We start from the raw sequence: 26,474 nt of genomic DNA, 5'->3' as shown, positions 1-26,474 counted from the left end.
GGCATGGTCACGCGCATTCCCTCATTTTTCCTTGACGCTAAAGCCAGATTGCGAGGCGCTAACCATTTAACCACATCTTTTTAAGCATAGAATTATTCACAACTGTGGCCATTGGTGATCTGCAGTAAACCAATCACATTCTTCCCTTCCAAGCTCTGATCCACAGAGCGACATGCTGGGAGAGATGTAAATGTGTGTCTGTGTGTGGCGTTTGGTAGGGGAGGGAGGCACACAAAGTGCCGTGGGTGCATCAGCACACTGAATAAGACCTGGTTTTGAAAAGCGTTAACCACAAAATTAACGCCCATTGGGAAGATCGCTTTAGGCTGGTATTTAAGGCCAAAACGCCCATTATGGCCTATTCTGGCACTGCGCCACACCTCTTCAGCGTAAAGGACATTTCGGGGCACAAAAACATGACGCTATCTTCCTGAGTCAGCGGTAGGCAGGTGTAAAGCATGTTTTTTCGCCTTTAACCCTAGAACACTAACGTCGGGTGATTTTCACCTGGACAATTGAATTCACGTGATTTTCATTGTCTTGCTGCTGTCTGAGGTGGGCGGTGTTAGTGTTCTAGGGTTAAGGCCAGTTTAGCGCCTAAGTTCCAGGGGGAGAATAGAGCCCGGAATCTCTATCCCTAGTGTACTGACATGAGAGTGAAACTTATTCACTCATGTATTTGCAAGTTATCTCTGTTTAGGCAGGGTAAATATTACAGTCCATTAATTCTGTACTTTATCTTCTTCTTGATCTTCCCCGCTATCCGTCGTGGCATGGCTCTGAACCGGGGCATGGTTGGCTTGGCGATACCCAGCTCTGTGGTGTCGCTTGTGCTGGTCTTCATTCAAGGATGCTTAGGAAATCCAGAATTTCTAATCATGCTAGTGTTGCATGTAGATGGTCAGATATCTTATTGTTGGTTCCTGAAGGTGCCTCAAAGTCTATCATGCCACGTGGCATTGCTTGCCACTCCCATAGCATTTGCTACGTTAGTTTGGTAACTAACATAGCGGACGCTATCATTACGTTAGTTACCAAACAGTCTTAATCATCAGTTCAACAGGTCTGTGCGTCCACACACGACCAGCTGTCCTCAAGGAACTGTAGCTTCACTTCAGCTATCAGACTGCTTTTGATCCATGCAGTTTGACTGTTGGCGTTCTCAATCACTATCATCAAGATCAGCTGCGTCGGCTCTCTCGTCTTCCATTGTATCTTAGGATGAGCAAGAGAAACCTTTACCCAACTATGATGTCAGTACTTTCCCTACAGCTCCCCTAACAGTACACCTCCAGTACTACAATAATAATAAGCAAAATCCTAATAAGTACTAGGAATAAGAAAGGAAGGAAGGAAGAAAGAAAGTTATTATAATCAATCATTATAATGTCCTAACCCAGTCTAACAAAGAATTGTGACATAGTAACGTGAGTCCACAGCCCAAAGACATTGTAGGTTCACAAAAATGCCTTTAAAATTGTTCAAAAGTAATGGTTGTTTGGCCGCTAGAGGTGACCACTAGAGGTCTCTCACAACTCGCTCGGTTGTCACGCCCGGCACGGTAGGCAGGAAGTAGCTGTGGACTGAGGCAGGAAGTGACATTCACATGCAACAACATTAGAGCCATTATTCTGAAACTAGAATGTTTTGCGCTGTGGGTCAACATTTCTATTTCACAATTATTTGTGAGATCACGTTGAATCTCCATGCTGCACTCTTTAGATCAGTGCAGGCTTTCACTCTCTGTAAGATGTATTTGATTTTGTGTTTTTATTTTGTGTGCAGATTTTAGGATGAAGGTTTAATATGTATATTATTCTGTTGCAGCTTCTTGAGAAGAACATCGTCACCTTTGTGAAGGAGGAGCTGAGAAAGTTCCAGAGGGTCCTGAGGGCAGAATACCGAGAATGCTCTGAGAGTCAGAGGGAGGATGAGGAGGTGGTGGATGGTGAGGAGGAAGAGCAGAGGAGGAGCCACACAGAGGCTTTTCTAAACATCACACTGCTCTTCCTGAGGAGAATGAAGCAGGAGGAGCTGGCTGAGGAGCTGCAGAGAAGTAAGAGGCTTTAATAGCTTTAACATCACTAGTGCAGTGCCCGTTCCCCTCATTCACCACCCCGTGAGCGCTACCCCCCACACCCTGCACTTTGTGAGGTCGCCCTAAGCGCACTCCCCAAGTTTGAAGTTGATCCAACAAATGGTGTTACGGCCATTTTGAGTTTTTCTACATGTCCATTCCACTGGCCATAATACACAGGTAGGTTGGTTGGAGTGATCTTACGCAGACCCAATAAAATAAACTGATTTTCCAGACAGTGATATGTTTTTTAGTTGGGTGGTTTATTGTAGAGATGAGCATACCAGTTGGTTTCCAGTGGGTTTCCAATGCTGTTCTTGTCTACGGTCTGTGCCTTGTCTGTCTGTCTGGTGAGAACTGTGTGAGCTCCACCTCACCTGTGCCCAATGATCTCCTGTTACCTGTGCCTATATTATACAACTCTGTGATTCCGTGACCGCCACCAAGTGTCCAAAAAATAATAGTGCAAGATATCTAAACACAATAATATGATATGCCAACACCAAACATAAATGGCTCCTACAAATGGTTCTCGAGATACGTGAAGGACAGACATACAGAAGTCGATTGGACAGACGGTCCTGGAGATACGTGAAAGCTGTGATCTTATTGGTTTCATTGTAGAAAGTTTACCACTGCAATTTCTCGGGTTCCCAGCAACGCACCCGCCAAGTTTGAAGTCTGAAGTCGATCGGATGAATGGTTCTCGAGATAAACCGCTTTTTGTGTTGCAGTATGTGGCACTATGACTATGCATACGTCCAAATTGCATGAAATGCGGGACCACAATCCATCGGGGTCCGAGCAGCGCATTCCCCAAGTTTGAAGTCAATCGGGACAAATGTTTCTCGAGATAAACTGCTTTTTGTGTTGCCAGTAGGTGGCGCCATGTCAAATTGCAAGAAAATCAGCACTGGACTAGGTCGAGTTCCTAGCAGCACACTCCCCGAAGTTTGAAGTCAATCGGATAAACGGTTCTCAAGATAAACTGCTTTTTGTGTTGCCAGTAGGTGGCGCTATGCCAAATTGCATGGAATTCAGCTCCCTGCACTCCGTTGGGTCCCTCTAAGCGCACCCCCAAAATTTGAAGTCGATCGGACCGATGGTTCTTGAGATAAACCACTTTTTGTGTTGCCAGTAGGTGACGCGGGCGCTATGCCAAATTGCACGGAATTCGGCTCCCTGCACTCTGTTGGGTCCCCCTAAGCGCACTTCCCAAATTTGAAGTTGATCGGATGAACGGTTCTAGAGATAAACCGCCGTTTTTCTTGCCAGTAGGTGGGGCTATTTTGAATTGCAGGAAAACAGGGCACTGCACTCCGTAAGGTCCCCCTCAGCGCACTGAGGGGGACCTTACAAAGAAGGCTGAGGGTTTGAAGTCGATCGGACTAACGGTTCTCGAGATACGCGAAGGACAGAGAGACGGACAGAGAGACGGACAGAGAGACAGACTGTCCTGTCCTCTTCACACGCCTTGCATAAATTGACAGGCAGATAAACTCCATCCCCAATTACTACAAAGACCAAGGTGTTCCAAGTTGACCTTCTTTAATGCAGCAACTGGCAGTAGGGTAAAACTGACAGACAGAAAGAAACATACAGTCAAAAACTGTCCAAATTCCCATTATAATATTGTAAAGTATATTATAGTAAAGTATTATTAAGGTAAGTATAATATACTCCGTAGTTATGTAAGTAGTACACAGTAAGAATTATAGTAAGGTAAGTATGCCATGAATTATACAAATAATATGCAAGTTATACAAATAAGTCCCAAATATATCAAACTATAGGCTACTAGTAATTATCATGTTGCTAAATACAATGTATCAGTGTATCTTAACGCAAAACTAGACAGAACATGAATAACCAATCTGAATTCCTATCTGCACATAAACTGTTCAAACATCTCTAATTTGTAGTAAATATACATCAATAAATTATAAACTCAAAGATAACTTTTACATACCGACGATGCTTTCAAAGACTTGAACGTTTGGATGAAGCAGAAATGAAAAAGGCAAGCACTTTCTCAGCTCAGACATGGAGAACTGCTTACTGAAGCACATGGGGAATTGCCTTGGCGCTTACTGATGATGTCACCAACTAGAGACACAGGTTACATCACTGACTGAAATTAAATGATTAATATACAAAACCACCAGCAGAGGGTGCTAAAACAAGATACAATTAACTGACTAACAAAGGCAGCACACTCCCCGTCTGGTATCTCTAGATATCACAATTTTAAAGTATTTACAGTTCACTTCTGAATAAGCAAGTCACTTATTCCTAGTCGCCCGACGAGAGCAACAGGACCACTTCAGCTACAGGCCTGAGAAACAGCTTTGGTCCATCGTGTCTGTTGATCTTCACCTCAACCTTACGGACTCTTCCGTCCTTGCTGGGAAATACCTGAGTTATGATTCCTAAAGGCCAGTCGTTTCTCTTGGACTGAGAATCCCTCATAAGCACCACGGATCCTGGTGTTATGTTTGGCCTACTGGACATCCATTTCCTTCGTGACTGCAGGGTCGACAGGTATTGTTGACGCCATCTGTCCCAGAAGGTATTAGCGAGGCTTTGCACCTGTCGCCACTGTCGCTTGTACAGGTCCTTGCTGTCGAATTCACCTGGAGGATTGGGATGAGGGCCGCTCTTCTGTGTGAGCAATGTGGCGGGGGTGAGGATGAATGGATCTTCTGCATCTGTAGACACGGGCACTAGAGGTCTATTGTTCACAATGGCCATCACCTCGGCCATGAAGGTGGTCAGCACCTCATGAGTGAGTCTTGAAGATGACTGGAGAAGCATAGAGTCCAGGATTTTGCGGGTGATGCCGATCATTCTTTCCCATGCCCCTCCCATATGGGAGGCATGAGGTGGGTTGAATGTCCAGGTGCCCTCCAGGTAGAAAAGCGCTCAAAGCGCTGAGATCCAAGTCGGCTGTCATGGGCGGTGGAGGTGAGCACTGTCACTTGTGTGCGAATTTCTTTATCTTGTTCTGGGTCCACTAGTTCAAAGACGGCTGTCTTGAGAGAGGTTTTCTCTGGCTGAGATGAGAATGCAGGCCCGGTAAACCAGGTAGTGTCTTTCAGACGGGCTGCAGGGATGGACCTTGTGGCATGGTCAGCAGGGTTGTGTTCAGTGGACACGTAATGCCATTGTTGTGGCTGAGTGCTCCTCCTGATCCTCTGGATCCGATTGTGGACATACACATAGAATCTGCGCTTTTCATTATAAATGTAGCCCAGAACTACCTTGCTGTCTGTATAGAAGGTGACTGCATCACACTCAATGTCAAGCTCAGAGGTAATGAGCTCCGCCATGTCCACAGCCAACACGGCAGCGCATAACTCTAACTGAGGTATGGTTTGTTCTGGACGTGGAGCTAATCGTGCTTTTCCCAATACAAAGCCTGTGTGGCAGATCCCTTCTGCATCCGAAATCTTCAGATAGGCAACTGCACCTATTGCTTTTTCTGAAGCATCCGCAAAGACACAGAGTTCTTTGTGCTGGGCCTTTGTTGGAGACACGCTTGTATATGGCCTGGGGATGTTCAGGTGCTGAAGCTCTTTTAAGGATTCTCTCCACTTTTCCCATAGTTCCTCTTTGTCTGGAGACAATGGAGCATCCCAATCACTCGTCTCCATTGAGAGTTATCGTAGTAAGGCTTTGCCTTGTATAGTGACGGGTGCCACGAATCCCTCACTGTTCACTGTTGATAATACTCCCCGGCGAGTGAAAGGCTTCTTTTCTTCTGCCACCCGGAACAGGAAAGTGTCTGTCTTCAAGTCCCAACAGAGTCCGAGACTGCGCTGTACGGGTAGGGAGTCGACTCCAAGATCCAGATCTTTTAAGTCATTGGCGTGATCCTCAGTGGGGAATGCCTCCATCACCTCTCTGCTGTTTGAGGCTATTTTGTGTAGCCTGAGGTTAGAGCAAGCCAGCATGTCCTGTGTTCTTTTGAGCAAGTCGATAGCAGCCTTGGGTGTGGGTAGAGACTTAAGTCCGTCATCAACATAAAAGTCTCTTTGAACGAACTGCCTTGCATCCTTGCCAAACTCTCTCTCCCCTTCTTCTTCGGCTAGCCTGAGACAGTGTATGGCGACTGCTGGCGATGGACTATTCCCGAAGACATGCACTTTCATGCGATACTCTGTGATGTCATGTTCCAGGTTGTTGCCTCCATACCAAAGAAATCTCAGGAAATTTCTGTCTTCGGGCCTGACGACAAAACAGTGGAACATCTGTTGTATGTCCCCTGTGATGGCAATGGCGTCCTTACGAAAGCGGATAAGCACTCCGAGAAGACTGTTGTTGAGGTCCGGGCCAGACACAAGGACCTGATTCAGTGAGACTCCCTTGTGTTGAGCGCTTGAATCAAAAACCACCCGAATCTGCCCTGGTTTCTTAGGATGGTAAACCCCAAAGCTAGGGAGGTACCAACACTCTTCTTCTTTGCCGAGGGGAGGAGCCACCTCTGCATGTCCATTCTGGAATATCTTTTCCATGAATGAGATGAAATGATCCTTCATCTCAGGCTTCTTGTTAAAGGAGCGGCGCAGTGAAGACAGGCGGTCTGCTGCTTGTGACCTGTTGTTGGGAAGGCGAGGTCGTGGCTCTCTGAATGGCAGGGGTGCTACCCAGCTATTGTCTTCATCTTTATATGCTCCCTGTTCCATGGTCTTCAGAAAGAGCAAATCCTCAACTGAAGGGCCAATCTTATCATCATCTTTTGTCTGTTGAAAGACACCACATCCCAGGTGCTCTCCATAGTCATCACATGTGGGGCCCTCCACATGGACAGGTCCTGGGCCCTTGCTGCCGTACCAATGTTCTTTTATGACATAGCGATTAGGGCATGGTTCAAAGACAGAGTGGCGGCCATTTTCCAGAGTGTTGGTATAGTAGGTGCTCACAGTGGCCGGCTTGTGGACATTTCCTAGGCAGACGTTGCCAACGACAACCCATCCTAAGTCGAGCTTTTGAGCATAGGGGGAGTCATGTGGCCCATTTATCTGTTCCCGTACTTTGTGGATCCTTATGATATCTCTGCCCAGGAGAATCATGATAGGAGCATGAGGGTCAAGCTCAGGGACCTTTCGTGCCAGAGGTTTCAGGTGTGCATGATGCATTGCTGCTTCTGGTGTGGGGATTTCAGAGCGATTATTCGAAATTGCGTTACACTCAATCAATGTTGGTAGAGAGAGAATAATCTGCCCGTCCACTGATTCCACCTGAAAACCATGCGCTCTTCTGCCTGCTGTCTCAACTACACTGGCACATGTCTTGAGGGAGTAAGGAGAGTTGTGGCCTTTGATGTTGAAAAGGTCGAAGAACTCAGACCTTACTAACGAACGATTACTCTGATCGTCCAGTATTGCATATACTCGGACTGCCTTTTCCTGCTGGCCAGCTGGGTAGACTTTCACAAGACACATATTTGAACATGATTTTCCAGTGAGGTCTCCCCCGCAGACCTGTGTGCAGCTTGAGGAAACAGTAGCTTCTGCAATATTGTTCCCTTCCTCCCCGCCATGCTCGCGTGCAGGGGTCTGGGACTCTGAGTACCAGGGAGCAGGTCCAGGGTGCAGGGCGGAGATGTGACTTTCACTTCCACATTCAGCACACTTTATGTTGCTGTCACAATTTCTAGCTAGATGTGCTGATGAAGCACAGCATTTATAGCAGATGCCATGTTGTTTTAAAAGGGCTTTCCTATTCTCAATGGACTTCTCCCTAAATCCACGACACTTTTGGAGAGGGTGCGGTTTGTTGTGTAGGGGGCATTGTTTCACAGGATCCAGTTTATTCTTGCGTGTTGTGTCAGTCCAAGAGGAGGTGTCAGTGTGAGGAGCCACTTCAGTCTTGTGGACTGAGATTGGAAACCTCTGACTGCTGTATTTAGGAGCTGACTTTCCCATCATTAGAGGGTCAGTACTGATTGGAATGAGGGAGAAGCTCGGATCGTTTCGCATCTTGGCTTGCTGGCAAACGAACTCCACGAAGTAGGAAAATGGTGGGAAGTGAACTTTGTACTCTTCCTTAAACCTAGAGCCGTGTGAGAGCCATCTTTCTTGCAAATTATAAGGCAGCTTCTGCACAATGGGGTTGATACCACGGGCTGTGTCTAAGTAGGTGAGTCCTGTCAGGTCCCCATCATACTTAGCGGCTTCAAGCTCCATTAACAAGTCCCCTAGCTCTCTTAACTTCCTGTGGTCCTTATTAGAGATCTTCGGGAAGCTATCCACTCTCTTGAACAGCGAATTCTCAATGACCTCTGGTGAGCCATAACACTCGTTAAGTCTATCCCAGACCATTTTGAGTCCTCTCTTTGGGTGGTGGACATGAACAGCTCTTATCCTTCTCACATGTTCACCTGACTCGGCACCGAGCCACTTCACCAAGAGATCCATCTCTTCACTGTCTGTAAGGTTAAGACCTCTTATTGCATTCAAGAGAATGATGCTTTCCACGCCCTGTAACTCTCAGGACGATCATTAAACTGTAGAAGCCCTGAAGACACAAGTTCACGTCTTGCGAAATATCTGACAAAGTCAGACATGCTCTGACTGTCAGCAGGATAAACCTACTGAGCCTCTGCATACTGGTGAGCTTGAGGATAATTTCTTTCATATACCTCTGTGTGGCTTATGTTATCCATGGATCTCTTTGACCTCCACTCTTTTGGGGGCTTTCTGTCTGAGGGGTGTGACAGATACGCGTCAGTGTGCCTTTCCTGACTTCCATCCAATGGAGAATGCTCTTGAAGAGGACAGTCATGCCTGGGTGCATCTTCCCGATGAGGAGACTGCCTATTATTTTTTGTGTGCATGCTGTACAACAGTTCCTGGTTGACTGTTATTAGAGACTACATCCAATGCAGGTGTTGACTGATCGGTGACATGCTTTGTCTGCTTTTCCACATACTCTTTTGTGCGCTCTGCAGAATCCTGTTGTTCAAGATCTTTGATGGAGCCGGAGTCCTCACTTTGCTCTTTCATGGCTGCCTCTAATGCTTCAGCTTTGGCTTCGGCAGCTGCAGCTCTTTTCTCCACTTGAAGAGCATCAAATGTTACCTCTAAACGTGTCTTCTCTACCTTCAAAGATGCCTCTAAGCGTGCTTGATCCATTTTGATTTGACATTGCTTCTCTGCAAATGCTGCCTCTGCTTTGTCAGCTTGGGCTTCAGCACGAGCTAGGACTGCAGCTGCACCGGTGGCTGAGTCATATGATCGTTTAGATGATAATGAGGTCCTACTAGACCTTGTCCGTAATGTCTGAGATCCAAGTGATTTTTTCTCCGACATTTTGGAAAGTGACTTTCCTTCGTATTGTGTTGTGACACTTCGTTGTCCTGCTCATCACGGTTCAGTCCGCCAGAAAACGTTGTTTTACTGTCCTGTCCTCTTCACACGCCTTGCATAAATTGACAGGCAGATAAACTCCATCCCAATTACTACAAAGACCAAGGTGTTCCAAGTTGACCTTCTTTAATGCAGCAACTGGCAGTAGGGTAAAACTGACAGACAGAAAGAAACATACAGTCAAAAACTGTCCAAATTCCCATTATAATATTGTAAAGTATATTATAGTAAAGTATTATTAAGGTAAGTATAATATACTCCGTAGTTATGTAAGTCGTACACAGTAAGAATGATAGTAAGGTAAGTATGCCATGAATTATACAAATAATATGCAAGTTATACAAATAAGTCCCAAATATATCAAACTATAGGCTACTATCATGTTGCTAAATACAATGTATCAGTGTATCTTAACGAAAAACTAGACAGAACATGAATAACCAATCTGAATTCCTATCTGCACATAAACTGTTCAAACATCTCTAATTTGTAGTAAATATACATCAATAAATTATAAACTCAAAGATAACTTTTACATACCGACGATGCTTTCAAAGACTTGAACGTTTGGATGAAGCAGAAATGAAAAAGGCAAGCACTTTCTCAGCTCAGACATGGAGAACTGCTTACTGAAGCACATGGGGAATTGCCTTGGCGCTTACTGATGATGTCACCAACTAGAGACACAGGTTACATCACTGACTGAAATTAAATGATTAATATACAAAACCACCAGCAGAGGGTGCTAAAACAAGATACAATTAACTGACTAACAAAGGCAGCACACAGACGCTTCCGGAATTATAGTATACAGTAGATTGGGAGAGGGCGAAGATGGTGGAGAATGGGTGATTTATGTCTGATTTTTGATTTTTTGTTTTGAAGACGATGATGCCACCTATAGGTGAAAGATTAGCAAAATAATATACATTAGAAGCAAATCATTTGGGCCCCCATCTAATTCATTTGAATCAGGTGGGCAAGCTGTAGCTGGAATATGCTGTCAAACCACAGTTCTCAACTGCAACAAAGAAAGAACACAAAGAAAGAACATATAACGAAACAAGAAACAAATTATTCGAGAGAGGGAAGAACATTTTATTTGAGTTTTGCTCATTTTGATCTAATTTGTCTTGTAAAGACCTGTTTTACTTTTATGAATGTATTTGAGTCATTATTTGTTTGGAATAAACCAAATAATCTAAGCCAACAAGAGAACACAAGATCAACAAACTTCAAGTAGTCTACCTGTGTTGGAACTTTATGGCGTATAGTGGCTATTAAAATAAAATAAGCCATGATAATGTCCAAACTCTGCTGAAAATCTAAACATTTACCAAACAAGATTGATTAATTTCAAGATTGAAATTTCAAAGAGTAAAATCATCTGGATCATCTGGTAAAAGTATTAATTTATTAATGTGAGTGCAATATGCTGAACACAGTGGTGCACACTGGGAAACAAAACAGCACCACAGCAGTTGTCTTTCACACTGAGCTGCACACAATCAGGACCTAAAGGATGAGCTAAAGAGATGTGATGGAATGGAGATACACATTTACAAAGACATTTTCACATTTCTCATGTTTACCAAACATCTGCTCATTGATGTTTTTTTTCTTTGTTCTTTCAGAAACTCTTGCTGCCACCATCTACCAATGTGAACTCAAATCCAGTCTGAAGGAGAAGTTTCAGTTTTTGTTTGAGGGGATTGCTAAAGCAGGAAACCCAACACTTCTGAATCAGATGTACACAGAGCATTACCTCACAGAGGGAGGGAGTGGAGAGGTCAATGATGAACATGAGGTCAGACAGATTGAAGCAGCATCCAGGAAACCAGTGGGACCAGAAACAACAATCAGATGTGAAGACATCTTTAAACCCTTGCCTGGAAGAGACAAACCAACCAGAACATTGATGACAAAGGGAGTGGCTGGCATTGGTAAAACAGTCTTAACACGGAAGTTCACTCTGGACTGGGCTGAAGACAAAGCCAACCAGGATATACAGTTCACATTCCCATTCACTTTCCGAGAGCTGAATCTGCTGAAAGGGAAAAAGTTCAGCTTGGTGGAACTTATTCATCACTTTTTTCCTGAGACCAAAGAAGCAGGAATCTGCAGGTTTGACAAATTCCAGGTTATGTTCATCTTTGATGGTCTGGATGAGTGTCGACTTCCTCTGGACTTCAAGAACAACGAGATTGTGACTGATATCACAGAGTCGACCTCAGTGGATGTACTGCTGACAAACCTCATCAAGGGGAAACTGCTTTCTGCTGCTCGCTGCTGGATAACTACACGCCCTGCAGCAGCCAATCAGATTCCTCAGGAGTGTGTTGACATGGTGACAGAGGTGAGAGGCTTCACTGACCCTCAGAAAGAGGAGTACTTCAGGAAGAGATTTAGAGATGAGCAGCAGGCCACAATAATTATCTCCCACCTCAAGGAGTCACGGACCCTCCTCATCATGTGCCACATCCCACTCTTCTGCTGGATCACTGCTAATGTTCTGGAGCATGCGTTGAAAACCAGTGAGAGAGATGACCTGCCTAAGACCCTAACTGAGATGTACATCCACTTCCTGGTGGTTCAGTCCAAACAGCAGAATGTCAAGTACCATGGGAGAGCTGAGACAGATCCACACTGGAATACAGAGAACAGGGAGATGGTTCTCTGTCTGGGAAAACTGGCTTTTGAGCAGCTGGAGAAAGGCAACCTGATCTTCTATGAAGCCGACCTGAAAGAGTGTGGTATTGATATCATAGCAGCCTCAGTGTACTCAGGAGTGGTCACACAGATCTTTAAATGGGAGTGTGGGCTGTACCAGAACAAGGTCTTCAGCTTTGTCCATCTGAACATTCAGGAGTTTCTGGCTGCTGTTTATGTCATCATCTCATTCATCGACTCTGGTCTCAATCGGCTGTCAGAACATCAGTCAACCTCCCACACTGGTGACTCTCCTGAATCAATGTCAAGCGAAGGGTGTATGGGTAAATGGACATCCTCCCTTTTGAAGAAAGCAAAACCAATAACCAAGAAAAAACGTGAAACTCTCTTCTACCAGAGTGCTGTGGAGAAGGCTTCACACAGTCCAAATGGACATCTGGACTTGTTCCTCCGCTTCCTCCTTGGTCTTTCACTAGAGACCAATCAGACTCTCCTACAAGGTCTGCTGAAACATAGAAGTAGCTCACAGACTAATCAGGAAACAGTCCAGTACATCAAGAAGAAGATCAGAAAGAATCCATCTTCAAAGACAAGCATCAATCTGTTCTACTGTCTGAATGAGCTGAATGATCATTCTGTAGTGGAGGAAATCCAAAAGGACCTGCGATCAGGAACTCTCTCCACAGATAAAATCTCCCCTACTCTGTGGTCGGCTCTGGGCTTCATGTTACTGACATCAGAAGAAGAACTGGACGTGTTTGACCTAAAGAAATACTCTTCTTCAGAGGAGGCTCTTCTGAAGCTGCTGCCAGTGGTCAAAGCCTCCAATACGTCTCTGTATGTGCATGGTTAACTAGATATATTCAATATATTATATGTAATATTCATACATAAAAGTGTAGATTTTCAAACTTCTAAACCACTAATTTTGCTCCAGGCTGAATGACTGTCAGCTGTCAAGGAGAAGCTGTGAAGCTCTGGCCTCAATTCTCAGCTCCCAGTTCTCTAGTCTGAGAGAGCTGGACCTGAGTAACAACGACTTTCAAGATTCAGGAGTGACAATGCTCTCTGCTGGACTGGCGAGTCCACACTGTAAACTGGAGACTCTCAGGTTATGATACTTCTGGTTAACAATATGTTGTATCTATAACATTGTCTGCTATTTCTGATAAATGTTTTTTGTACTCAGGTTTTCAGCATTTGTCAAATAAGGTGAACAAGTAAAAATGTCTGTTTTGTCAGGTTGACTCAAAACAAGCTCACAGAGAAATGCTGTAAGGAGTTGTCATCAGTTCTCAGCTTCCAGTCCTCTAGTCTGATAGAGTTGGACCTGAGTAACAACAACCTCCAAGATTCAGGACTGAAGCTGCTCTCTGCTGGACTGGAGAGTCCACACTGTAGACTCGGGACTCTCAGGTAAGATCAGGTTATGATGCTTTTGTGTAACAATTTGTTGTAACTATATAAGACTAAATATACTACTATATAAGATGGTGTGCTGTTTTATGATGGATTTTCTTTTTTGTAGTCATAATTCTATATTTGTCAATGTGAACAAGTAAATAATTGATATCGTTTACAACAGGTTGAATCAAAACAAACTCACAGAAAAATGCTGTAAGGAGTTGTCATCAGTTCTCAGCTCCCAGTCCTCTAGTCTGAGAGAGCTGGACCTGAGTAACAACGACTTACAAGATTCAGGACTGAAGCTGCTCTCTGCTGGACTGGAGAGTCCACACTGTAGACTGGAGACTCTCAGGTAAGATCAGGCTATGATGCTTTTGTGTAACAATCTGTTGTAACTATAAGATGGTATGCTGTTTTATGATGGATCTTCTCCTTTGTAGTCAGAATTATTCTACATTTGTCAATGTGAACAAGTAAATCATTTATATCGTTTACAACAGGTTGAATCAAAACAAACTCACAGAAAAATGCTGTAAGGGGTTGTCATCAGTTCTCATCTCCCAGTCCTCTAGTCTGAGAGAGCTGGACCTGAGTAACAACGACTTACAAGATGCAGGACTGAAGCTGCTCTCTGTTGGACTGGAGAGTCCACATGTTGCTACCCTCCCGAGGCAGGCGCAAGGCACGTTTTTTTGTGTTTAACGCCAGTATTAGCGCCTAAGGCCAGTGGGAAGATAGGGGGCTATATGCTTTGTCCACGACAGTTTACAGTCTAAAATGACACCAAGAAGTTTTGCCTCCACAACCTGCTCAACAGCCACATTGTTCAACACCAGATTCACCTGAGGTGCAGCTCAGCTTCAGTCAGTAGCTTGTGTGCTAGACTGGAGCAGCCAGCACTGGGAAAGAGGGTTCTCGGTTCGGCAGGCTCTTGAAAGAGTGTTCCTGGCTTACCGAGCTCTGGGGGATATTTTATAGGTCTCATGCAGCAAGAAAAGACTGTGAAATTCCTTACAGAAGCCTGCTGGGAGCCGAGGGGCACTCGTACTAGCTGCCTTAGCTTCAGCGATGGGCCCCGCTTGATGTTGTCTGGTAGAGCGGCACGTCCACCACAGATCCTGGGTTAAAGACGAACCCCCCGTTGTAGACACCGCAGTCCCCGGTCGGATTTTTAGTGAAGTCCCCTTCTGACGATATCTTGTTTCGTCGTTTTAGGATAATTAAAGAAATGGCTACTGTTAGCCAGGCCACTAGGGTACAGGTAGCCTAGCTTTGGCTATCAGTCCAGTCTTTTAGCGGACTAGAGAGTTTGGGGCTCTGTAATCGGACTTGTCTTGGCACAAATCAAAAGTTAACACGTCCACTGCCGTGGACGAGTTAACTCGTCAAATTTTTTTTTTTTTTTTTTTTGACGGTGGGACGTGCATCTAACCCTTTTACATCTCCTATAAAAATATGGGAGCCACCGAACGTGTACAACCCATTCCACCAACCCACTAAGTGGCGACAGTGCTCTCCAGACTAGAGGAAGCCAAGCAAAAACAGCAGCGTGAGGAAGCCATTCTCATGAAAATGGATTGGCGAAAACGCTTTCGCTTTCGCGCTGGGAGCTGGCGGTGGGGGATTGCAAATTTGCATTATAGATTATGGGTGCAACACACTTTGAAACACCAGCAGAAAGCCCAGAATCGCACGCAGCTTCAGCTGAGCTCACAACCGAAAACCCAGAAACGAACGAGCCTCATTCTCATACTGTAGGCGAAAACGCTTTCACGCTGGTGCACAACGGTGGCGCACAATGGTGGGGGGTTCCAAAAATAGACTGGGTACAACACACTTTGAAACACGCAGCATAAGCCCAGAATCGCACAAAGCTTCATCAAAGCTCTCAACCGAAAACCCAAGAAACGAGCGAGCTCCATCCAGACTCGCCGACGAGGGGGCCGCCAGGGAGGGAGGCTGCTCAGACAGGCAGCAGAAACTCGCTTGTGACAAATGCTGCAAAGCCACCAGAGACACGCCCACGGAGGGAGGAGTTTGAAGGAGAGGGGGGTGCGGGTGCTGTTATGGAGGAAATTACTGTTCAGAACTATATTGTTTAGATGTCTGATGTCTCACTGATGCCAAAAATAAATGGTTAAAGTGACTGTTCTGCCTGTTTGATTGAATTTCACAATACTGCGATTATCTCAGCTTTCTGTCTCAGACGCTGAAACCATGCTGTATTCAACGGCTAATATCTACATAACTACTAACTCTACAAACTAACTCTTTTAGACAGAGAAAGCACACATTCTATTAGTACTTTTGAGATATTTTGTGTTCACAAAGTCCAAGCAGAAAATAATCCTCGGCTCTTGAAAGATGAGCCAGAATCCTCAAAAAAAAACCTTGGCAGAAGCTACCTACAGTAAAAAAAAACTGTTGGCAGTGAATGTGTTAACGAACAGGATTTCTCCGTGCCTCCGTTTTACTGAGCGCTGTCATACGCCGCCATCTTCACTGCTATCAGGAAGTCAAAGGGCCCTATCGTTGTACGGCGCTATCGTTTGCGCTGCCTTTGCATCTTATTGCTATCTTCCCACCGTCTAAGCTATCGTCTGCCTCCACCATCCAGTTTTGCGCTGTGATGACACAGGTGTAGGCGTGGCCCAGGCGTGTCGGTGGGCCTCTAGCCTATCATGTATCTTGCGCAAGTGTCATTTAGCGCTGTGGGGAAGATACCGTCGGTATGTGGCGAGAGGTTTGGGAGTTGCCCGTTCCAAAATAGGCGTTCCAGCGCAATGTGATAGAAAAAGGGGCCGTGGGTGCTCTCTATTTTAACGCCAGCAAATAGCTGGTCTTAGCGCAAACAACCCCACTACACCAAGGCGTATGCCTGAGTGCAGACACTCTTCTCTCCTCGGAATGCCACATTGATTTTCAACTATAGCCTACATTGCAGAAAAAACACATCTTGATTTAAAAAGTGAGAATTTGTTTGTCATGTTATAGGCTAGGCTATAATTCCTGACCATACAGGTCTGTGGTGTGTGAGGTAGGCTAACAGTAGATTGCTTGTGAGAAAGTTGTGGACAATTCTGATATAGGCTATTGAAATAGGCTATAATTAAAATCTCACACATCCCTACCCTATAATTAAATAAACTAATATTTGTCCATGTGTATGTTAGCCTATGAACGAAATGTCTAATTACAGAGTAGGCCTAAGCACACGCTTTGGGACATAACCCACAAACTACCAAACTCCTTTAACCAGGACGATGGGAGAATACAATAGAATAAATAATATGCGAAATAAATAAATACATAAATACATACATAAATAAATAAATAAGCAAAGAAAGAAAGAAAGAAAGAAAATTAAAATCACCAATACACATACAATACACAATACAATCTACCAATGCTTCTCTGACATTATGTAGGCTACTCTGAACCCACATAGGCCATATACTCTTGTATGCACCTCAGAGACACCTAGAGCCCATATATATGTATATATATATATATCTATATATATATAGATATATATATATTAGGGCTGTCAGCGCGCCGATCATAACGCGTTATTTTGTTTTAATCGCGTTAATCGCATGCCGCTATTTTGTCCCTTCGCGCACCCGTACTTGTAGTCAAGCAGTTCGGTTTCCTGTCTCCTGCTTGTGCAGGCGAGAACGACAGCAATACGCTTTTAAATGGCTCGTTTTACTTCCCAAATGGCACAGTGGATAAGTCGAGAGCCGTAGTTTGCGCCTTGTGTAAAACGGAATTAAAATATCACCTAAGTATCGAGTTTGAGGCGAGCGATCACCTAAAAGTAGCTAGCGGCCAGCTAGCAGCCAGCTAGTTAGCGCGAGACTCGTCACTCATTCTTCCTTCAGAGTCTCGGATGCGCGGGTCCTCTAACCACTGGGAGGTCGGCTCCAATGGCTTCACGCGATATACACGTTATCAATACACAGTTTCCAATACCGAGCCATTATTCACATGGAAGTGCCAACGTTTTTAGCTCAGAAACAGCCTTCTTCGGCTGTGTCATTTTGGGTTTCGACTGCTCCACAGCGCCGCCGCCGGAAGTATCGGTTCTAGATATATTTTGTAGACATTGTTACCTCCTGTCTACATTCCAAATCTAAAATTCAAGATCACAAAGTACATTTATTTGCATTCATTTGATTCCCAATCACGACACACTGGTAAGAATGATTAATATCTAATTAAAAATGCTTTGAAATGCAAAATATAGCATTTTAAACATGCGATACAAAGATGCGATTAATCGCGATTAATTATAATTAATCGCATGATTAATCACGATTAAGAAAATTAATCGTTTGACAGCCCTAATATATATACATATATATATATATACATATGTGTGTGTGTGTGTGTGTGTGTGTGTGTGTGTGTGTGTGTGTGTGTGTGTGTGTGTGTGTGTGTGTGTGTGTGTGTGTGTGTGTGTGTGTGTGTGTGTGCGTGAGCGAGCAAGCGAGCGAGCAAACTCATTGATGCGTGATTTTGTAAGGATGAAAGCTCAACTAAATAAATTTGTCTTCGTGCTCATCCCACCTGTGTGGCAGCTGTCCAGGGTGCTGAACAACTTAGCAAGCAACTCTGAATGAAGGTTGTTTCTATGTGACTGTATTCACTGATTACATCTGCTGTTCTCAATTCCGCAAATGGTGTGCTTGATGCCATGTGACATCCGTGCGCAAAGTAGCCTAGTGTCCAACAAACAGGTGTAGGCTACAACCATAAACACATTTATTGATAGGCTATGGGTAGTGTCCCGCTAGCCTATGGCAATCTATCATTGGTGAACTCCATGCGTAAAGCACGTGTGTCCCAACAAATGTTTTCTGGGTCCGGTCGATCCCAGATGCAGAGCTCACGCTGGCAGCAACGCGCCGCCAAGCCTCGGCCCTCCCGGCGGGGTAGATCCCCTCGCCAAAGAGGACCCTGCTATTGACCTCGACCTGGATGGATATGCATGGATGGATTAATGAATGGATGGATGGATTAATGAATGGGTGAGTGAAAGGGTCATTCTATAGTGATTCAGAATTGATAGTAGTGAAGGATAGATCACCTCGTGCATGAGCACCTCTATCTCGTCTTCTCTGAATCTCTGTGCCTGTGTTGTCGCCATGATGATAGCACTGCGCACAGCTGCTGACGCTGTGCTTTTAAGGGGGCAGGCATGATCACAGCTGAGAAAGATGTTTAGCTTAAACACGCCTATACGGAGATGTGCGCCGAGATGACGTGAAGCGCAGCGGGCCGACACGCCCACAATTAGGGCTTTGCGCGGCGCTAACGGGCGCTAAGGCAAAAATACCGGGAAGATAGAGCCCAACGACTTTCAGGAAGCCAAATACTTTGTAAATTGCATAATCATTGTTCACATGTAATTAAATTATTGTTCCCATGTAAATAAATCATTGTTCACTAAATAATTTGTCTGTAATTGAACTGTTTGTACTTTAGTTTTGCTAGAATTTGACAGGATTATATATAACTATTTTCACAGTAGGTGATAGGGAAAAATTTAAATCACATTAGCCTTTATTCGGACAATCACTACTTATTAATATATTCATATACATTTTCATTTAAGTTACACATAGTTATTGTGCATACACAGACAGATTCATATTCAGATAACCTGTACCTTACATTTGCAGCTCCTCTCTATCTCACACTGTGCCCTGTCACTGTGTCACTGTTCCCTCTACAGGGCCAGAGAGTAGCCTTCAAATGTGCGTCAAGACAGATGTAATCTGATGTGTGTCCTATAAGTATCTTTGACTTTCTGTTTATTGTATTTATACTGTAAAGGAAGAGGAGGAGGAAAAGGCAGAGAGGAGGGGGTGATGACTTGACTTGGAGCCTACAGGGCTGCCTGTCTGTATCAGTTGTTATGGGACTTGATGCACTGTCCAAGGTCTCAGCAAAGCAGCAGTCCTCTGCTATGGGGCTGGGTGAGATGTCAGTGTGCTATGGGTCTATGGGTGAGATGTCAGTGTGAGATGTCATGTTAACTTATAGCATAATTATGTGTATGCAAATATATGTATATTGATTAGGAAATGGCATGGAACTTATATTTTTCTCCAACAGTAAGCCTGTGTATCCATTCGTGAATATGCAAGAGTGCATCTCTTGGCCAAGATCTATACTTCATTTAAGACGACTTCTGACTCCTGGCTCCATCGTTTTGTCGTGTGTGTGTGTGTGTGTGTGTGTGTGTGTGTGTGCGCGCGTGTGCGTGCGTGCGTGCGCGTGTGTGTGTGTTTGCTTGTGCGCGTGTGTGTGCAGGCTGTCAGACTGTCTGCTGACAGAGGAAGGCTGTGCTTCTCTGGCCTCAGCTCTGAGCTCCAACCCCTCCCATCTGAAAGAGCTGGACCTGAGCTACAATCATCCAGGAGCCTCAGGAGAGCTGCTCTCTGCTGGCCTGAAGGATCCACACTGGAGACTGGAATCTCTCAGGTATGGAGAGGCATGTCTACTAGAAGGCTGAGAGTCACACACACATTCTCTGTCACACTGAGAAGACAAGGGATACTGTTCAATGGTTAATGGAGGATATGAGTGGAAATCCATATTAAAGGTTATTAAAGGCAGACTATGTAGGATTTGTCAATTGCTGTTAGTAAACACAGCATCCAAAGTTGGCCCCTCTCCTGCTGCTCCACATGCTAGCATGTCAGGTGACACCCCCCTGCCCATGGAGGTCTACTGTCCAAAGGCAGAGGGCAGAGTCTGTGCAGATAAATAGACCACCACTCACCTCTATTGGCTCATAAGTGATGGGGTTGTATAGAGGTCATGTTTTCGCCTGTCTGTCTGCCCGTCTGTCTGTCTGCCTGTCTGTCTGTCTGTATGACTGTCTGTCTGTCTGTCTGTCTCATGGCTGTCTGTCTGCCTGTCTCTCTGTCTGCATGTCTGTCTGTCTATCTGTCTGCCTGCCTGTCTCTCTGTCTGTCTGTCTCTCTGTCTGCCCATCTGTCTGTCTGCCTGTATGTCTGCCTGTCTGTCCGTCTCATGGCTGTCTGCCTGTCTCTCTCTCTGTCTGTCTGCCTGTCTGTCTGTCTGTCTGCATGCCTGTCTCTCTGTCTGTCTGTCTCTCTGTCTGCCTGCCTGCCTGTCGGTCTGCCTGTCTGTCTGTCTGTCTGTCTGTCCGTCTGTCCGTCCGTCCGTCCGTCCGTCTCTCTGTCTGTCTCTCTCTCTGTCTCTCCGTTTGTCTGTCTGTCTGTCTGTCTGTCTGTCTGTCTGTCTGTCTGTCTGTCTGTCTGTCTGTCTCTCTGTCTGTCTCTCTGTGTGTCTGTCTGTCTGTCTGTCTGTCTGTCTCTCTCTCTCTCTGTCTATCTGTCTGTCTCTCTCTCTGTCTGTCTGTCTCTCTCTGTCTCTCTGTCTGTCTCTGTCTCTTTGTCTGTCTGTCTGTCTGTCTGTCTGTCTGCCTGTCTCTCTGTCTGTCTGTCTCTCTGTCTGTCTGTATGTTGTTGTGGAAAATTCCTCTCTGTCTGTCTGTCTCTCTTTCTGTCTGTCTGTCTGTCTCTCTCTCTCTGTCTGTATGTCTGCCTCAAAAAGTTATGAATGGATTTGCACAAAACTGTGTATAGAAAAGTAAGTCATAGGCCAACTTGGAACTGATTAACTTCCAATGCTCACTGGACAAAAGGGGGCGTGGCCAAACACAAAATGGCCCCTCACTTCCACATGGATTCACATAACACCACAAAACGTAGAGAGGTTGGCGGAGGTATGCACAATGCACCCTGTTCACATTCACACACAGTCACACCTGGAAGCTGACCAGTATAACCAGTCTGATCTGCTCACCACTTATCAGCATCACTGAATCGGTTGAGGTTAAGGGCCTTGCTCAAGGGCACCTCAGTGGTGGTAACAAGGGAGGGGCAAGCACTGCTTTTTCACTTCCCCCACCCAGATTTATCCTGCCGGCCTCCGGATTGAACCAACAAGCCTCCAATAATAAGCTCACTTCTCTAACCTTTAGGCCACCACTGCCCCCTGAGTCTATACTCTTGTTTGTGTGTGTGTGTGTGTGTGTGTGTGTGTGTGTGTGTGTGTGTGTGTGTGTGTGTGTGTGTGTGTGAGTGTGCGTGCGTGCGTGCGTGCGTGCGTGCGATCAAATCTTATATTGGCTGGGTTTCCCAAAAGCTTCTTAGCGCTAAGAAGCTTCTTTAACCCTTCTTAAGGCCCCCTTAAGAAGCAAACGCGATTGCTTCTTAGCCTAAGATGATCTTTCGTTACGAAGGCATGCGTCTCCCAAAAGCTTCTTAGCGCTAAGAAGCTTCTTTGACCCTTCTTAAGGCTCCCGTAAGAAGCCAACGAAGCCAACGCGTTTCCCGAATGCTTCTTAGCCTAAATTGATCTTCCGTTAAGAAGGCTGCGTTTCCCAAAATCTTCTTAGCGCTAAGATGATCTTTCGTTAAGAAGGTTTTGTAAGAAGGGTCTGGGGCATTCTTAACACCTTCTTAATGACGAAACACTGGCAGATCCAGCCGCGTCAGGCAAAAGGAGATACTTGTGTCCACTGCTCCTCTTGTGTTTTTCCCTTTTTACTTTCTTTCATGCACCCTTTAGTGTTTTAAATTGGGGAACACTTGAAAATCTCCCCTGTATGTATGGTTAATTGTGTTTTAAATGTTTTACCGTAGGCTATATTCCTCTAATCAGAATGGATTCCTTTTATAATAAGAATCTTGTGGATTTATATAGCACCTTTCACAGAACCCAAGGTCGCTTAAATTCTGTAGTGTTTCTCGCAATTTTGTTGTATGCTGTGTATATAAAGCAATTTGAACTGCAGTCCATGTCTGAAATAAATAATGTTTAATAGAAGAAGTTCTTGTTTAACATGACCACGATTAGGTTATTCTACAACAGTGTTTCTCAACCACTGGGTCGTGGCCCACTGGTGGGCTCAGAGTGCCATCTAGTGGGCTGCAGAGGACCTCTCACATCGAGATGGTGGACAGCTCCAGTTAAGATGCTTCTTAACTCATTGAGTGCCAAGGACGAGTATGTTCGTCAATTCAAATAGTAACGTAGAGTGCCAAGGACGAGTATGTTCGTCAATTGCGTTTTTTGACGGTGGGACGTGGATCAAAGCCTCTTACATCTCCTATAAAAATATGGGAGCTATTGAATGTGTATAACTTATTTTACAGACCCCTTAGGTGGCGACAGTGCTCTCCAGATTACAGAAAGGCGAGGAAAAAACAGAGAAGAAGTCGTTGGGGAAACGGAAATCGCATCGCATCCGTATGCATCGATATGCATGAAGCATAACGTTAGCTGTGCCTGCAGCAGCCAATCTGCTGCCACAATTGAGCCCCTCCGTGTCCGCTGCGATAGCCCATCCGCATGATTAGTTGTGGAGTTGTTATTATTCTCAACTGGAAGCATGGGAGCCGGTGACAAATACACGCGGAACGCTGTAAAAAAGCTGGATGTAGCGGACTTTTCAGTGCAGAGCAAACACAGCAGAAAGCCACCAGAGACACTCCCACGGAGGAGGGGTTTGCAGTTGAGGGGGGGTGGGGGGGTGGTGCACGCAGAGCAGCATACAACACTGACCCAGACAGACCCAGACAGCAGGACAGGATTGGCAAACGCAAGCTAGAATATCTGATGCCCACCAGCAGTAAATCAAGACCAGCACGAAGCTGCAACCAGCAGCGCACGCAGGGGCCAGCGCTGCTGGTTGCAGCTAAAACATATTATTTTGCCAAACAAAATTCCTTGGTTTTCACTGTTTTATTGAAGGAAATTATTTTTGAGGTGTGACTACATCAGAAAATATTAGCTTCGGACTCAGTCATGTGCTTGAAATGCTTCATTTCACAAAAGGCTAATTATCTCAGCTAATAATTTGAAACGTCTCTTTTTGCTCAAAACAACCTATCTTCTCCGGCTCATAACTAAAGAACGGAAAATGATATCAATAAACTTTTTTTTGCTGATGATAGAAGAGAGTCTCCTCGTTCTTTGTACGTGTTTGGTGTTTACATAGTAATATCACACAATATTCTGTGGGCCTCGAGAAATCACTGAAAACGCTCTGAAACTCTGGCACTGGGAGCGTCCGTTCTCCAAAAGTGGCTGGCACTCAATGAGTTAACACATTGACTGCCAGCCGTTTTTCAATGCTGTAGGTAGGTTCTGCCACGGGGGTTTTTGAGGATTCTGGCTCATTTTACAAGAGCCGAGGATTCTTTTCTGTTAGGACTTCGTGAACACCAATCATCTAAAAATAACTAATAGAATGTGTGCTTTCTCTGTCTAAAAGAGTTAGTTTGTAGAGTTAGTAGTTATGTAAGCATTAGCAGTTGAATACAGCATGGTTTCAGCGTCAGAAAAAATATTCAGAGATAAACGGCTTTTTGTGAAATTCGATAGAACAGTCACTTTAACCATTCATTTTTGGCATCAGTAAGACCTAAACAATAGTTTTGAACAGTAATTTCCTCCATAACAGCAGGAAACTCCCCTCTGCTTCCAACTCCTCCCTCCGTGGGCGTTCTTCTTGGCTGCAGCGCCGTGTCACAAGCTTGTCACCAGTCTCACTGCTTTGCTGCTGCTGTGCGGCTGTGTGCCTGTCTGCGCGGCCGCTCTTTGAGGAAGTCTGGTTGGACTCGCTCGCTTCTTGGAGTTTTGGTTGAGAGCTTTGATGAAGCTTTTGCGATTCTGGTCATATTTATGCTGCGTGTTTCAAAGTGTGTTCCATCCGTAATATATTATGCAAATTTGCAATCCCGCACTGCCAGCAATCAGCGCGAAAACGAAAGCGTTTTCGCCAATCCATTTTCATGAGAATGGCTTCGTCACACTGCTTTTTGCTTGCCTTCCTCCTTCCTTGTCGCCACTTAGTGGGTCGGTGGAATGGGTTGTACACGTTGTACACGTCCAATACTTATATAAGAGATGTAAAAGGGTTAGATGCACATCCCACCGTCAAAAAAAAAAAATCGATTCTGAAAACGTGTTAACACGTCGTTGGCAGTCAACAGCTGGATTCTGAAAACGTGTTAACACGTCGTTGGCAGTGAACGTGTTAAGAGCCTTTTTTTTTTTTTTTATCTTCTGTTAAGAAGGCGTTTGGGAAACACTTCTTTGGAGCCTTCTTAACTCCTTAAGAAGCTTCTTTGTTGGGAAACTCAGCCATTGACGATTAAAGGGAGTGATCGCCAATTGGCTTTTCTACAGCGATATTTAAGGTGATTTGAACTAATTCTCTATCTTAAGACATTATACAAATAATCTCTAGAAGCTGCACCCTACTGTACACTTAGAGATGTTTAAAATCAGCACGAGTGAGGGGGGGAAAGCCGTGCTTAACGTTAACAGCACTCTGCCCTCTCCAGTTTCCTCAATGAGCACCGTCAAGTCAGCCAGAATGTAAAAGTATGTCTTCTGCCGCAGGCTTTCAAAATTAAATGTAACGTTAACCTTAATATAAATTTGAGTAATGCTTTAGTCTAGTTTCACACCATATGTGATCATAACATCACAACCAGTATTGTTGATGTCTAAGCTATTTTATGTAGGTTCCTCATAGTTAAGGCTATATATGAGTCATTTAAGTTTATTTTGCACTGCGTGTTTTTATTTTTAAGGCTAGAAACGGAAGTGGTTGTGTTGTTTGCCGTGTTCATGGTGACAGGAGGTTAGCAGCAGCCGTCCCTGTGAATAACATGGCGATCCCGTTCCAACTTGACTCCAGCCTCTGTGTTGTGTTACTTATGATGAAGAGTCAGAGTGCAACATGGAAAAGTAGACCCAGAAAAAAAGTCATGGAGTTCAGCAAGAGGGAGGCCAGGAGGGAGGCGGCTTCAGAACGCATGGGGTCGGTCTTGAGTCTTTTCTCATATAAATGCATAATCTGTGTTTATTATTATTCTACAGGCTGCATTCAATAATATATTATGATCGATTGTTTTTTCCCCTCCAAATTATTAACACGTTCACTGCCATCGACGAGTTAACTCGTCAAAAAAAAAAAAAAAAAAAAATTGACGGTGGGACGTGGATCTAACCCTTTTACATCTCCTATTATAATATGGGAGCCACGGAACGTGTACAACCCATTCCACCGACCCACTAAGTGGCGACAGTGCTCTCCAGACTATTGAAGCCGAGCCAAAACTGCAGGGAAAAGCGTGAGGAAGCCATTCTCATACTGTAGGCGAAAACGCTTTCGCTTTCGCGCTGGGAGCTGGCGGTGGGGGATTGCAAATTTGCATAATATATTATGGGTGCATCACACTTTGAAACACCAGCAGAAAGCCCAGAATCGCACGCAGATTCATTCCAGCTGAGCTCACAACCGAAAACCCTAGAGAAAGCCAGCCAAAACTGCAGGGAAAAGCGTGAGGAAGCCATTCTCATACTGTAGGCGAAAACGCTTTCGCGCTGGTGCACAACGGTGGGGGGTTCCAAGTATAGACTGGGTGCAAAACACACTTTGAAACACGCAGCATAAAGCCTAGAATCGCACAAAGCTTCATCAAAGCTCTCAACCGAAAACCCAAGTAACGAGCGAGCCCCATCCAGACTCGCCGATGAGGGGCCGCCAGAGAGGGATGCTGCTGCTCAGACAGGCAACAGAAACTCGCTTGTGACAAACGCTGCTGAAAGCCACCAGAGACACGCCCACGGAGGGAGGAGTTTGAAGGAGAGGGGGTTCAGAACTATATTGTTTAAATGTCTGATGTCTCACTGATGCCAAAAATAAATGGTTAAAGTGACTGTTCTGCCTGTTTGATTGAATTTCACAAAACTGCGAATATCTCAGCTTTCTGTCTCAGACGCTGAAACCATGCTGTACTCAACGGCTAATATCTACATAACTACTAACTCTACAAACTAACTCTTTTAGACAGAGAAAGCACACATTCTATTAGTACTTTTGAGATATT

At 44.8% G+C, this 26,474-nt stretch overlaps 1 protein-coding gene across 1 annotated transcript in view; it reads left to right on the top strand.

Annotated features, from left to right (window-relative positions):
• Positions 1-7,158: 7,158 nt before the first annotated feature.
• The window catches only part of LOC310775948 (protein NLRC3-like), a gene marked incomplete at both ends in the record, with an annotated part of 31,177 nt that continues 11,861 nt past the window's right edge, over positions 7,159-26,474 (top strand). Inside the window, 8 exons of the mRNA XM_083636071.1 lie at positions 7,159-7,200; positions 8,312-8,363; positions 11,082-12,954; positions 13,055-13,228; positions 13,360-13,533; positions 13,703-13,876; positions 19,846-19,987; positions 25,308-25,402. Of these exons, the coding sequence (XP_083492197.1) occupies positions 7,159-7,200; positions 8,312-8,363; positions 11,082-12,954; positions 13,055-13,228; positions 13,360-13,533; positions 13,703-13,876; positions 19,846-19,987; positions 25,308-25,402 (2,726 nt within the window). The remainder of the gene's footprint in view (positions 7,201-8,311; positions 8,364-11,081; positions 12,955-13,054; positions 13,229-13,359; positions 13,534-13,702; positions 13,877-19,845; positions 19,988-25,307; positions 25,403-26,474) is intronic.

The sequence above is a fragment of the Poromitra crassiceps genome (assembly GCF_964638095.1).
Source record: "Poromitra crassiceps genome assembly, chromosome: 4".
Classification (NCBI taxonomy): Eukaryota; Metazoa; Chordata; class Actinopteri; order Beryciformes; family Melamphaidae; genus Poromitra; species Poromitra crassiceps.
Note: the sequence above shows the minus strand (reverse complement) of the source record. Positions and strands in the feature narration are given on the sequence as shown.